This window comes from Urocampus carinirostris, chromosome 10 (assembly GCF_059441175.1).
Source record: "Urocampus carinirostris isolate Australia breed hairy pipefish chromosome 10, RoL_Ucar_1.0, whole genome shotgun sequence".
In the NCBI taxonomy this organism is placed as follows: Eukaryota; Metazoa; Chordata; class Actinopteri; order Syngnathiformes; family Syngnathidae; genus Urocampus; species Urocampus carinirostris.
Window position 1 is genome coordinate 6,961,983 of NC_142358.1, and position 13,506 is coordinate 6,975,488.

Consider the following 13,506-nt stretch of genomic DNA (forward strand, 5'->3'; position numbering starts at 1 on the left):
AAACCGGAGTGCCCGGAGGAAACCCACGCAAGCACGGGGAGAACATACAAACTCCGCACAGTAAGGCCGGGAGCTGGATTTGAACCCACTCTGGAGGTTCCCACGACCTCAGAACTATGCCGCACACGCGCTAACACAGTTTTGACTTTTAGAATTGCAGTGTAAAATATTAATGCCGCACCACGGGCTAACTAGTAACTGTGGGCTCTTTCAAAAGTTTAGGTTGCCGACCACTCAGCTCATTAGTACCTGTAGCCTCCTCATATTTATTGTTTCTGAGCTAGTCACAGTTTATCATTTCCAGAATTGACCTGTAAACTATTCATATTGTACCTTTGGCTCAATAGTACTTGCAGGCAATTTATTATAATTTCTCAGATACTCAAGGTTTTTTTTATGTGTATTATTTACCTGTAGACTTTTCATATTGTACCTTGGTCTAATACCTGCGTGCAGATTATTATTATCATTATTATTATTATTATTATTGTTATTATTATTATTATTGATTCTGAGTTTCTAAGTTTTTTATTTCTAGAATTAACCTGCGAACTATTCATGCTGTACCGTACCCTGGGCTAACTAGAACATGTGGGAGCATTATTATTATTATTGTTGTTTTAATTTTAGATACAAATAAACCCTCGTGAAGGCTTGAATTCCAGTGAAAATGGGATTACTTTATTCATCCAAGAGCACAACAAAGAGGGGTCAAAAATACTACGAGTGCTCCAGAAAACTTCATGAGGCTTCATGTGTCATGTTTTTCTTTTTTAGAATTGACCTGTAGAATATTCACAGAGTACTTTAGGCTAACTAGTACCTGCGGGTTCATTATTATCATTATTATTAGTAGTAGTATTATTATCATTATCATTATTATTATTTTCTATTATTATTATTATCATTATTTTACATTACTTTGATTTATGAATTAAGTTACATCAAGTCACTGGAAAATAAATGTTTAAAAATGGTAAATAAATGTAAATAGTCTGCATTTATACAGCGCATTTCAAGTCAATCTAATATGTATTTTGGGTTATTTGATTTCTGCGTTTCAGTTATCTTGTTTTCGTGTTCAATTTTCAGCCCTACTTTTTCCTTTTTGGTTCATCCCTAATGTCATCTGTAAATTTTTGGTCTGGAGGAATACAGTGTTTAATACAAAATATTCACACTTAATGTTTGGGTTTTTTTTGCTCAGAGAATAAAGCAAGGTTTGTGTATACAAATCTGCTAGTATGTATACATTATTTATTTAGAATAAACTCCTAATAATAAATGTTGAGAATTTCCATATTTGTCTTAAAACCACTTGTTTATTTGTTACTTTGTTACTTTTTTTTCAAGTATTATCTTTTTGAGCAAGCATGTCTTGGATTCAACATCCCAAAATTGTCTTTGTATTTCTGTTCTTCACATTAGCATCAGAGCTGCTCTGTAACAACTCGCATTCCTCTCCGATCCCGCCTTACGAATCCAAGACGTCTTGGCACGGAACTGACCAGGAATTTTCCACAAATCGTCACAGAAACAGGCCTACCTTTGTGTGTATCTACACTCACACTCACTCACACACAATGTGCCAACACATACCGACTCACAAACAACGTCACCAAGTCCAGATGTTGAAGACCGTTTGTCTGGTTGGCCTCAGGCTACATTTAATATCGTGGCTTTTCTTTGGAATCGTAAGCGGGAAGCATTTAGTGAGCTCATGTATGGCGAGGTGCTGAACAAATAATAAATAGGAGCGAACTGGTCCAGCTGTGTTTCTGCGTTGCTGCCGTCATTCCCAGCTAATATATTTGCATTTTACGTTATCAGATGTTGGGCAGGTGGAGCACTTAAAAGACAAACAATAACATTAAGTCATAAATAGGTGTTTCCCAAATATTTATTGAGCCACATATCGTTTGAGGCACATATCATTTGTTTTTCGTTGTTTGCACCTTGCTAACATGCAAAGGAAAATGGGGACACGTGGTAACAATTAAAAACTCCCGAATTTTCACAACCATAAGGCGCAGCATTCTAAAAGACGCAGTATTTGTAGCTGGTTCTATTTTTATATTGTCTACATACATATCATGGCACACTTAATTATTGAGTACAGGTGCCATCTGCCGTGGCCGGCTTTAAACAACACAGACAAGTATACAAGTGTTCGTATTTAAAAAGACAATGGGAGCAAAACTGAGTTTGGTTGTGGTTCATTTAAGAATTGATTCCAAAGTAAAACATCCGGTTAAAACTAAATTCTTAAAAAGAGCACCGCAGCGGTATGCACAACTGGGTCTAAAAAGTCTTCTTTTAATGTTGTGCTTTGCTTGATGATCCACTACTTGACTCTTCCAACTCGGGCCACCTCGCCTTATTTTGCGAAAGCTCAGCTGCGTCTTGTTGACCCTCGTAGCTCGTTTTTCAGCTTCATCTACTTGCAAAGCCTCGATTTTATTTTATTTTTCAGATTCAGATTCAGATTCAGATTCAGATCTACTTTATTGTCATTCTAGTACACGTGTATACAGAACGAAATGTCGATGCATCTGACCCCCACAGTTTCCTTGAATGTACAGATATAAATAAAGTTGTATTGTATTTTGGCTACGTATAGTATTTTACCATAGTGCCGATAGTGCAAGAAGAGTAGCTAACCAGATGTGCAAAATGGGCAGTCAGGTTAACAAGTCAGGTACACAGTAACATTAACACTGTAACAATAACGCTGTAATTACAATAGTGCAGAGAGCAATGTGCAAGGAGTGGCAAGCTATAAAAAACTGCCAGTAGTGCAAAAAGTCTGATTAGCAGCCGTTTAGATTTAAGTTAACTATATGTTAGATTGACCATTTAACAGTCTAATGGCCAGGGGGACTAGACTATTGCGGAGCCTGGTGGTCCTGCACCGCACACTGCAGTACCTCTTCCCAGAGGCTAGCAGAGTGAACAGTCCATGATGGGGGTGAGAGGGGTCCCCGGTAATGTTCTTAGCATGGGATAGGCAGCGCTTCTGGCCAATGTCCTGAATGGAGGGAAGTGTAGTCCCGATTATTTTCTCTGCTGTCCTCGTTACCCTCCTCACACTACCCCAGTCGGTAGCGCTGCAGCCTCCACACCACACAGAGATACAGCTGGTCAGGATACTCTCTATGGTGCCCCTGTAGAATGTGATGAGGGAGGGTGGGGGCAGGTGGGCTCTCCTCATCCTCCGCAGGAAGTACAGGCGCTGCTGTGCCCTCTTAACCAGTGATGCAGTGTTCACGGACCAGGTGAGTTTGTTTGTAATGTGCACCCCTAGGAACTTGATACTGCTGACAACCTCCACAGCCTTGTTGTTGATGCAAAGTGGGGCATGGTTGGGCTGGTTTTTCCTAAAGTCGACAATGATCTCTTTAGTTTTGTCAACATTTTTTACCCACATGGCAAAGTTTCTACAGTTGTATCCATTACTTATAGTGTAAGTCCATGCTTTTGGCAAGACATGTAATAGCACAACCTGTAAACAGACAATATGCAGCAAGGGAGTTTGTAGCAAACTAGCACAGTACTTTGTTGATTTTGGCTATATAATTGAAATAAATTAATTTAAAAAAAAATTTTTTTATGTAAGATGTGTCCTTTTTGTGTTTTTGTCATAGGTAGTTGCGGTGGTAATGGACCAAATTGCATTTGCTTGTTATAGTTCCTTGAGGATTAAAGGAAACTTCAGCGACCTGACATTGACATCGATGATACCGAAATAGAGGTGTCGCACTTTTGATAGATAACTGCCACTGCTGTTCAATTCGGATGTATAAATTGAGGATTTGATTTGTGGGTGAAAATGTTGGAGTACATTGTAAATATTGAATCAAGTATTGTCAAACCTGCCGTTATGCTCCTATTATGATTTATACGAATCATGTTGGGAAAAACAAGGACTAATTTTTCTCTGGAGGAGTCATAACTGTTTTCAGTTGTCACCGCAGTGTTTTGCATTCATAGTGCGAGGGAACTGCTGGCTCCTAGAAGTTTCAAAAAGTTTTTCAAGCGGTATTTTTGGATAATAACAAACCCAAGACTATGTACTTGTTACCCACAGGGCCACAACGAAGAAGCCCCCTGGTGGTGAGGTAATTAAAGCGCAGCGGTCCGGGCAGGCCGCGGTAACACCCCCAAATCCACAGAGAAAAGCCGGGTCCTAATCCTGTTTGGGGCCATGGGGGAGCACTATGGCCCACGCCGGAAAAGACGTGGAGTTCGGAGCTAGGGTCCACAATGGCCCAGCGTAGGCGTCCTAGACTCAAGGCAGTGGGCGGGGCAGCGGGTGGGGCAACGGGGCCCGTTACACGTCTCGATTGTGTCTCGGTGCTTTTGTGGCAGGACAGAGAAAAGATTCGGGGCCCTCTTTTGGCCCTTGTGGTGATCGGGCATTGAGTTAGTTCATTGGACAGGAAAAAGTACACAGTGATGCTCAATAGACACGACAAACAAGACAGGATCGGTGATGACAAAAGTTCATTGCTGTTATTGGGATTATCCAGTTTTAGGAATCATTAATGTGGTTTAATTGCATTTCTGATGACCAAAATAGTGCATACAGTATTACCTTAATTTTCCGACTTTAAGGTCTACCTAATAACCCAAAATTGGCCAGAAATTTGAAAAAGCAGCTCATAATCCAGTGGGCTTTATAGACCAGAAAATATGGCAGATAAAATTGGAAATGTATAATAACAATTAAATGATACTGCATACAGTAACCATTTCATTCATTTTATATGTCCTGGTGAGCAGATGTTGTAATGTTAGTTTATGTTCTAGGATATACGTTTTTTTGTGGGGTTTTTTTTCATGTACTTAGCTTTTATGCAACCCTCCTCCTGCTGTAGTTTTAATTGTGAAACGTATTTCACAAAATACTTTTATTCATTACATTTATTTACTTTGACTTAAATTTTGTCACCTAAGAGAAATATAATCCCTGTAAAAAAAAAAAAAATCATTTATTTCGCTTTAAAAAAATATAAATTTATAATAAATTAAATAAATAACAAGAAATAACCTCTTTTATATCTAGATAAAGACTCTATTTTTTATTGTTTAAACAGTATAAACTTTTTTTGTTGAATGAAAATAATTATTTTGCTAATTATTTTTTAAAAATTATTATAGCTCAAACCTTTCTTGTTTTTTTAACTAAATAAAAATTAACATGTGGGAAAAAAAACTCTAATTTCGCTAAAGACATGAATTTTTATCCTGTTATTATAATCCAATAAGATCTTATAATTTTTATAGTAAAACAATATTAACATTTTAACATTTGATAAAACTTGTAAGACAGGTCAGTTTTCTCAATCACTACGTTGTAATGTATTTAGTTTTTTGCCTATTCAATCTGATAGTCTTCTATCTTTTTTCTCTTCAAAGTCTCCATATTATATGTTTTACCCTAGAGGGCCATGTCTACATACAATGTTTCACAGTGTTGATATCACTGACAACAAATAACAATTCTAATTCTAATTCTAATTCTAATTCTGAAAAAAAAATATTCTGCTATTTATCCCACTTAGTTAGCTATTATTGAAACTTTTCTAGTTTTTAAACCAATTATATCGATTTTTTGTATTATTAGGAAAAACATGATCAAAATTCTAAAATCAATACTCAAAATAATAATTGTAAAGACTACTTTTCCTTTTTTTTATTGACTACAACATTTTTTATTTCACTAAAAAAATAAACACTTATGCAATAATTATAACTTTCCTTGTTTTTTTACTCATTTAAAACACATTTTGTTTTATTAAATAAAGTATTACTACTCATCATTTTTGACTAAAAAAACTAAAATTTATGTTCTTTATTTAATTTAAAAAGATGTTTTCCATAGTTAGAAAATATCTATCCATCCATTATCTGCACCGCTTATTCTCAGTAGGGTCGCGGGGGTGCTGGAGCCCATCCCAGCTATCTTCGGGAAGTGGGCAGGGGACATCCTGAACTGGTTGCCAGCCAATCGCAGGGCACACAGGGACAGACAATTCGCTCGCTCATTCGCTGGCCAATTAACCTAACATGCATGTTTTTGGAATGTGGGAGGAAACCGGAGTACCCGGAGGAAGCCCATGCAAGCACGGGGAGAACATGCAAACTCCACATAGGAGGTTTGATCTCATGACCTCAGAACTGTGCCGCACACACGCTAACCACTGCCCCACCGTGCTGCCCAGTTAGAAAATATTTTAACAAATAAAAGACTAAATGTATCCGTCTAATATGATGTAAGACTATTCAAAAAGCTAGATATTTTTGGGAGATTAACAAAAGACAATATATAAGAATTTAGTATGAGGTGTGTATTTATCAGTAGCTACCGAGCTAGCTAGCAAAGAAGATAGCTAGTTTTAGGAGGCAAATGAATGACAAGATGTATTTATCTCTCTATTTTTTTTCTCATGAGTTAGCTAGCCAGCAACAAAAGCTAGCTATTTTTAGGATGTAAACGAATGAGAAGACGTATCAAGCATGACCTAAATAATTATCAAAAGCCACGTAGCAAAATTGCCCAGATTTTTTAAGGCCGTAAACAATGATAAAATGTATCTATCTAGTATCACGTAGGACTTTAACAATAGCTAGCTAAATAGCATAAGATCTAGTTGTTTTCAGGATGTAAACAAATGACATTATATACAATACATCTATCTAGTATGATGTAAGTACTGTATTTACCAATAAATTTTAATGTAGCCAGAAAGCTACCTATTTTCATAAGAACGTGAATAACAATACACATTTTTTTAATATGATGTATATCGATCAATAGCTGACTATTTTAAAGACGTAAACGAATGACAATACTTATCAATCTAGTACTACATAAGTGTTTATCAATATACAGCTAGCAATCAAAAAGATAACTATTTTCAGAAAGTAAAAAACGATAAGATGGATCTAATATGGTGTATTTATCAATAGATCAATAGCTAGCAGGAAAAGCCAGCTATCTTAAAGGTAAACAATTTACATTATGTGCATATCAAATATGATATAAGTCTTGATAAATAGTGTAGATAAATAGCTTGAGTTAGCCATTTTCAAGACGTAAACATATGACAATACATATCAATCGAGTATGACGTAAGTCTTTATTGATAGATAGCTAGGTAGCAAAAAGGCTAGCTTTTTTCAGGAAGTATATTAATGACAATTTTTCCATTTAGTATGACAAAAGAATCAAAATATAGCTAGCTAGCAAAAAAGCTAGCTATTTCCAGGAGATAAACAAATGACAATAAGGATCAATTTAGTATGAGGTCAGTCTTTATAAATAGGTATCTAGGCAGAAAAATACCTAGCTGTTTTCAGGAGGTAAACAAATAACAAGATGTATTTAGTATGACATAAGATAGATAGATAGATAGATAGATAGATAGATAGATAGATACTTTATTCATCCCCGAGTATATCTGAATCTGAACTAGTCTTTGCACATTTGTGTGAATCCTAGTTTAATTAAAATATGAAGTATAAAATATCTTTTAATAACCTATTTTCCTTCAATCACAGCATATCGTTTAGCTCCTCAGTGGCTTTGCTTTGCCATTGCATTTTTGCTTGCATTAGTTTGGTCTAGATCAGGGGATGGTGTCATAAGAGACGGCTCAGCTAAAAAGTCTCTGTAGTGCGAAGTGGAAGGAGAAGAGGACGACGAGGTGAGCGGAGAAGATGAGGTAAAATTTTGGACTATTTGATAAAGTTTCAGGAGCGAGCAGAGAGAGTGGGAAAGGTGAGCTGGCACAACATTCATTTGGACAGGTAACTTAAAATTAGTTTTACCTGGTTATATCAGTATCAGAAATTATTTTCCCCCCATTTTATTAACACTCCACTTATTGAAACATAAATATTTTGTTTGTTTGTTCTACATGATTCAATTGTTTGTTTGTTTGTACATGATTCAGATTGAATCGTTTCTTGTACATGATTCAATTGTTTGTTTGTTTGTACATGATTCAAATTGAATCGTTTCTCCGGCGCCGTCACGAATGGCAGCCACTCCAGCAGCTCCCGTGTTATTTTCGATAAGTATATATAAATAGATTTAAGATTCAAGTTTGTCTTCGTTGTGATTACCATAAAATGCTAATGAAATGTTCTTTGCAAACGCGGTGTACAGTATCTATAAAAGAGGTTTAAAATAGGATTCAATCAAGTCGAATATGTATATACAACAAGAAAACACTATGTCCATATATTCTGTGTTGATAACTTGCGAGCAAAAAAGCTAGTTATTGTCAGGAGATAAACCAATGGCAATATGTATCCATCTATTAAGACGTGGGTCTTCATCAAAAAATAGCCAATTAGAAAAAAGACAGCTGTTTTCAGGAATAAAACGAAAAACAATATGTGTCTATCGACTAGGACGTACTGTAGGTCTTTATCAATGGAAAGCTGGCTTTTTCGGGAGGTAAACGAATGACAAGATCTGTTTATCTGGTATGGTGTAAGTCTTTATCAATAGATAGCTTGGTAGCAAAATGGCTATCTATGTTCAAAAGGTAAAAGCATGACAACATGTACCTATCCAGAGAGAAAAAATAAAAGGGTAAAAAAAGAAGAGAAAGAGAGAAAATGAGGAGAGAGAGAGGGAAAAGAGAGAGAAAAGAAGAGAGGGATCAAAAGAGAGAGAGATTAGAGTGGGAGAAATGAAAAAGGGAAGAAAGAAAAAAAAATAGAGAAAAGAACAGACGGTACAAAGATAGGGAGAGAGTAAGAAAAAGAAGAGAGAGAAAAAAGAATGGAGAGAGAAAGAGAGTGAGAAAGCGAGTGACACTTGGCGTTGGTGATATCTAGTAGGCATATTCAAAACTGCAGCTCATATTTTATCTTGCACTTCTCTTTATATTGTCTCGCGGGCCTGATTGAATCTATTGGCAGGCCTGATCTGGCCCATGGACCGCATGCTTGACACCAGGGCTCTAGCTGAAAAACATGCTTTCAGCTTCTTTCCAAATGACTAAATAAAATGAAATATTTATTCTCTGTGTCCACTTTACCGGTAAACAACTCCCCCCCACTCAGGATGTAGACGAAAAGCTCTTCCTCTTTCCTCTTCTACGTCGCGGTCATGGGTGAAATTGTCAACTGCCCACTTCGGTTTAGTGTGAAATCAACATGTGACGTGTTATACTGTACCGGTAATGAAAATGTAAAACTCAATGATAATAAAGCGTTAATAATTTTGCATACAAGTCTCATCGGAGTATAAGTCGTACCCCCGGTCCAAACTATGAAAAAAACTGCGACTTATAGTCTGGAAAATACAATTTATTAACACATACCTAACTAGCAAAAAAAAAAGCCAGCAATTTTCAGGCAACAAACGTATGACAAGATAATTGCTAATCCAGGCCTAAGGCAAAAATAAATCATTAATGTCAGATTTTTATCTCCTCATTTGTCCTCCGTTTTCCTTGCGCCTGCCGCAGGAATCCCGACATTCCCAGAGAATTTACGGAATCAACAGGCATGAAATTCATTTCTTCACATGGCTGCCTCTGCGCCTCCTAATCATAACCTGCACTGACAATTCAATCTCTTCACTCAGGCGCCTTGCTTTACTTTTTTTCGGCTTGTCCCCAGTTTCCCCTCCCCCTCTTCCTTTTTTTCCTCTTCCAGTCCACCCTTAATGGCGGCGTAGCTCTCCTCACCTCATCAGGCCCAACAGAAAACAATTAACAATGCCAACGTTCATTACGTTAATGGTTGTAACGCGGCAAGTGACCCGCTTCTTCTCCTTAACTTCTCCAAGGGGGAGGACGGAAGAAGGAAAAAAAGAGAAAAAATACAAGTATGAAGTTACTCCCTAATGGCAGCTCGGGCCTGGTGATTAACTCGTCCTGAGCTAAATTTGACTGTGTGTGTTTTTATTTTGAAGGTTGGGCCTTATTATTTTGACCAATAATACTGATTATAAATCATTCCTAGTTTTACGATGTTGTTAGCCTCCAAAGTTAGCATATTCAGCTACAAGAGTCCTACTTTACCCGATACATATAAGCCAGTTAGCCTTTAAAGTTACCTCATTAAGTTACAAGAGTGTTGATTTACCCAATGCTAATTAACTAGTTAGGCTCTCAAGCAGGAATGGGCAACTATTTGGTATTTCTGTTTAAACATTTGTCCCGTATTATTTTTGTCATATTTCTACAGTATTTCTTCTTTTCAGAAAAAAATAAACTAACATATGAGGTTTTTGTTTTAAGCGCAAAATTTGATATTTACTCTTGAAGTATTTTTTTAGTATTTTTTGAGTAATATTTTTGTTGTGTACACACAAATGGACAATAAGGGGAAGAAGTGAAAACACATTTTTTTATTCGTAGTACTTCATTTACTATTATATATATATATATATATATATATATATATATGTAACGGGTGTAATAATAACTTTTGTTTTATTGAAATTCCTGCTGAAATATGTGTATAGTTTTTGGTAAATGTCCTGCAATGCTGAGTCCAACAGTGCCATCTGCTGGTATGGGGTGGGGTTTGGTTTTGGCTTCTAACATGTGACCAGGAGGCGGGGTTTTGTCAGTTTAACCAGAGTACTACAAAGAGATCAAAGAGATCAAACCCAGCAGAAAAAGCTAATGTTGTGACTCATCCATTTGCAGAACTGTAATAATAAAAACCTCATCATCCAGTCCAGCGTGAATGTGGATCTTTGGTGGGACACGTACAACGCGGTTACATTGGTGCCGTGACCCGTGACTTCTATCAAGCTCTCCGAACCGAGGACTGTCCTACCTGCCACATCATTTCATTAAGCCATCAGCTCACAGTATTTAAAACTGCTATACAGTGACGTGTTACGCAGGCGATTTTGACTTATTTACATCTTTGAAACATGTTTACTCAGAGCACAAGTGACGTTTCTGAGGGTGTAGCTGATCAGATGACAAATATTATTCAGGAGATAGGACATAAATTGGCTGATAGCATATTCACAAATATACAGTCACGTAAGATAGTAGCTCCTAACGCTGCTGCCACACAAGATGAAGCAAACAGATTGAGTCAGGTGGTAACGCAGAGAAAGGTTAAGGAACCGCCGTCATTTATTGGGGATGGCTCAGACTCAATAACAATACATGAGTGGGAAGATCTAATGAGGACATTTATAAAAAGGAGTGATGTGAGACTTGAAGAGCAAGCAGAGGAAATCCTTATACATTTGAGAGGAAAAGCTAAAGATGTAGTTAGGTTTAGCATTAGAAACAGTAATATAGACGTCTATACCCGCCCTGACATGATTTATAGTCTTCTCAGGAAATACTTTAGCTGTACCAAGTACTCTGCTGTCCCTTTAGCTGACTTTTATTCAACTTTGCCCAAAGACCAGGAAGACCCCTATGACTACTGGCTGAGACTAAACAGAGCAGCTGACCTTGCCTCTGAGTGCTTGAGTGAGCAGGGCAAAACATTTGACAACCCTGAAATAGAGGTTACTCGCATGTTTATTCGGAACTGCCCATGCAAGGAACTGGCACTCACTTACAGATCAAAAACCATCGAAAAGTGGTCAGCATGTGAGGTACTAGAGGTGCTGAATGAATACCACGCTGAGAAGAGCTACAAAGCAGATTCCCTACAACAACCTGCGAATAGAGCGGAAATTGCCGTACACAAAGCTGAGGTGAACCATGGTCCAACCCTCGTGCACGAGCCACCTCAGACTCCGAGCCCACAGTATGTCTCTCTAACGGACGTTATTAGTATGTTGGAGAAAGTTCTGATACGTGTTACTTCGAACCAGTTTCAAGAGAGAGGGGGAGCTCCAACCAGGCGACCTGGAGCCAGAATAAATGGTTTCACTGCCAAGCCATGTATCATTTGCAAAGAAGTCGAACACAGTGCTCTCTCTCATTGCCGAGACAAAAACCTTTGCTTTCACTGGCATTCTCGACGTGATTGTCCAGTGACGAAAGTTGTCCCGCTGCCTCAGGGAAACTAACTGATCTGCGCTTAGGGGAGAACAGTGCAGATCAACTGAGTAAACCTCCCACCACTAATGTGAAGCCTGACATGCAAGACAATAAATCAATTTATGAGTTGTATAGCAACAAGATACCTCCATCGAAGAAGCTGATCTTTCAGGGGTTTCAGAGAATAGCGGAGACTGACGAACTGTTTTACACACCTGTACTTGTGCAAGAAGGCCCCACTTTCAGAGCGCTGTTGGACAGCGGGTCGATGGCTTGTACAGTAAGTGAGGACACGGCTAAGTCCCTCCTGCAGCAATTCCCTGATATGATGAGTTACACGGCCGATGATTATGTCATTGTAGGCTGCGGTGGACACCAAGTTTCTCCCAGAGATATGTACGACATTCACGTCACAGTTTACGGGTGCCAAATGATAATACCAGTAATGGTGGTGCCAGGCCAGACAGAACAGATGATCCTTGGCAGCAATGCCATCAAATATATTTTGACTCAATTGAAAAGTACTGATGGCTATTGGAGATTAGTTTCCACTCCTGACAACGGTCTGTCCGATAACCACAGTCAATTCCTGTCAATGCTTTCCAACACAGAGAGATGGAGAGGTGATTGCATTCCAGACAAGGTAGGGACAGTAAAGATCAAGAGTTGCGTGACGCTGAATCCACGGACCGAGTACGTTATTTGGGGCAAGTTACCTGAGTTGGCCGGGGCATCAGCGGGCAGCACAGTGGTCGTTGAGCCAACCCAATCTAAGGCTGCGCCCAGACAAGTCCTTGTCGGACGAGTTGTTACTCCACTCTGGGGAGATGGATGGGTGCCTGTTAAAGTATTTAATCCCACGGACAGAGTTGTGGTGCTGAGAAGAAACAGGAAAATTGCAGATGTGTCTCCTTGTATCGCAGCGGAAGACCTGCCCAATGCAGAGGAGGTCAAGTGCAACGTGCAGAGTGTACAGAGCAAAGAGGTCCGACCCAGGTCAGAAGAGGACATGATGCGTGCATTGGAAGCTCTGGGACTGCAAGACATTGACCTGAAGTCATGTGAGGTTTCGCTGCAGTGTAAAGACAAGCTCCTTCATATCATCGAACAATTCGAGTCAATCTTTTCTCGCCATAAGATGGACTGTGGAGAGGCCAAAGAGTTTGTACATCGTATCCACCTTGTTGATGATAAGCCGTTCCGTCTACCCTACAGACGTATACCACCAAGTCAGTATGAAAAACTGAGGACGACTCTGAACGAGATGGAAGAGAAAGGAATTATTCAGAAGTCGACTAGCGACTATGCATCTGCGCTTGTTCTCATATGGAAGCGGAATGGAGAACTAAGGGTATGTACTGATTTCAGAAGGCTTAATGCAAGAACCATAAAGGATGCCTACCCACTACCGCATCAAGCTGATGCTTTGGCCGCACTTGGGGGAAATGCCTTTTTCTCCACAATGGATCTGACGTCAGGCTACTACAATGTCCCCTTGCACCCTGACGACAAAAAG

At 38.6% G+C, this 13,506-nt stretch overlaps 1 protein-coding gene across 1 annotated transcript in view; it reads right to left on the bottom strand.

The window, feature by feature from the left end:
• Window positions 1-2,997: 2,997 nt before the first annotated feature.
• LOC148357581 (uncharacterized) overlaps window positions 2,998-13,506 on the bottom strand; it is a 37,706-nt gene continuing 27,197 nt past the window's right edge. Inside the window, exon 9 of the mRNA XM_088346335.1 lies at window positions 2,998-3,377. Within this exon, the coding sequence (XP_088202461.1) occupies window positions 3,301-3,377 (77 nt within the window). The 3' untranslated portion in view covers window positions 2,998-3,300. The remainder of the gene's footprint in view (window positions 3,378-13,506) is intronic.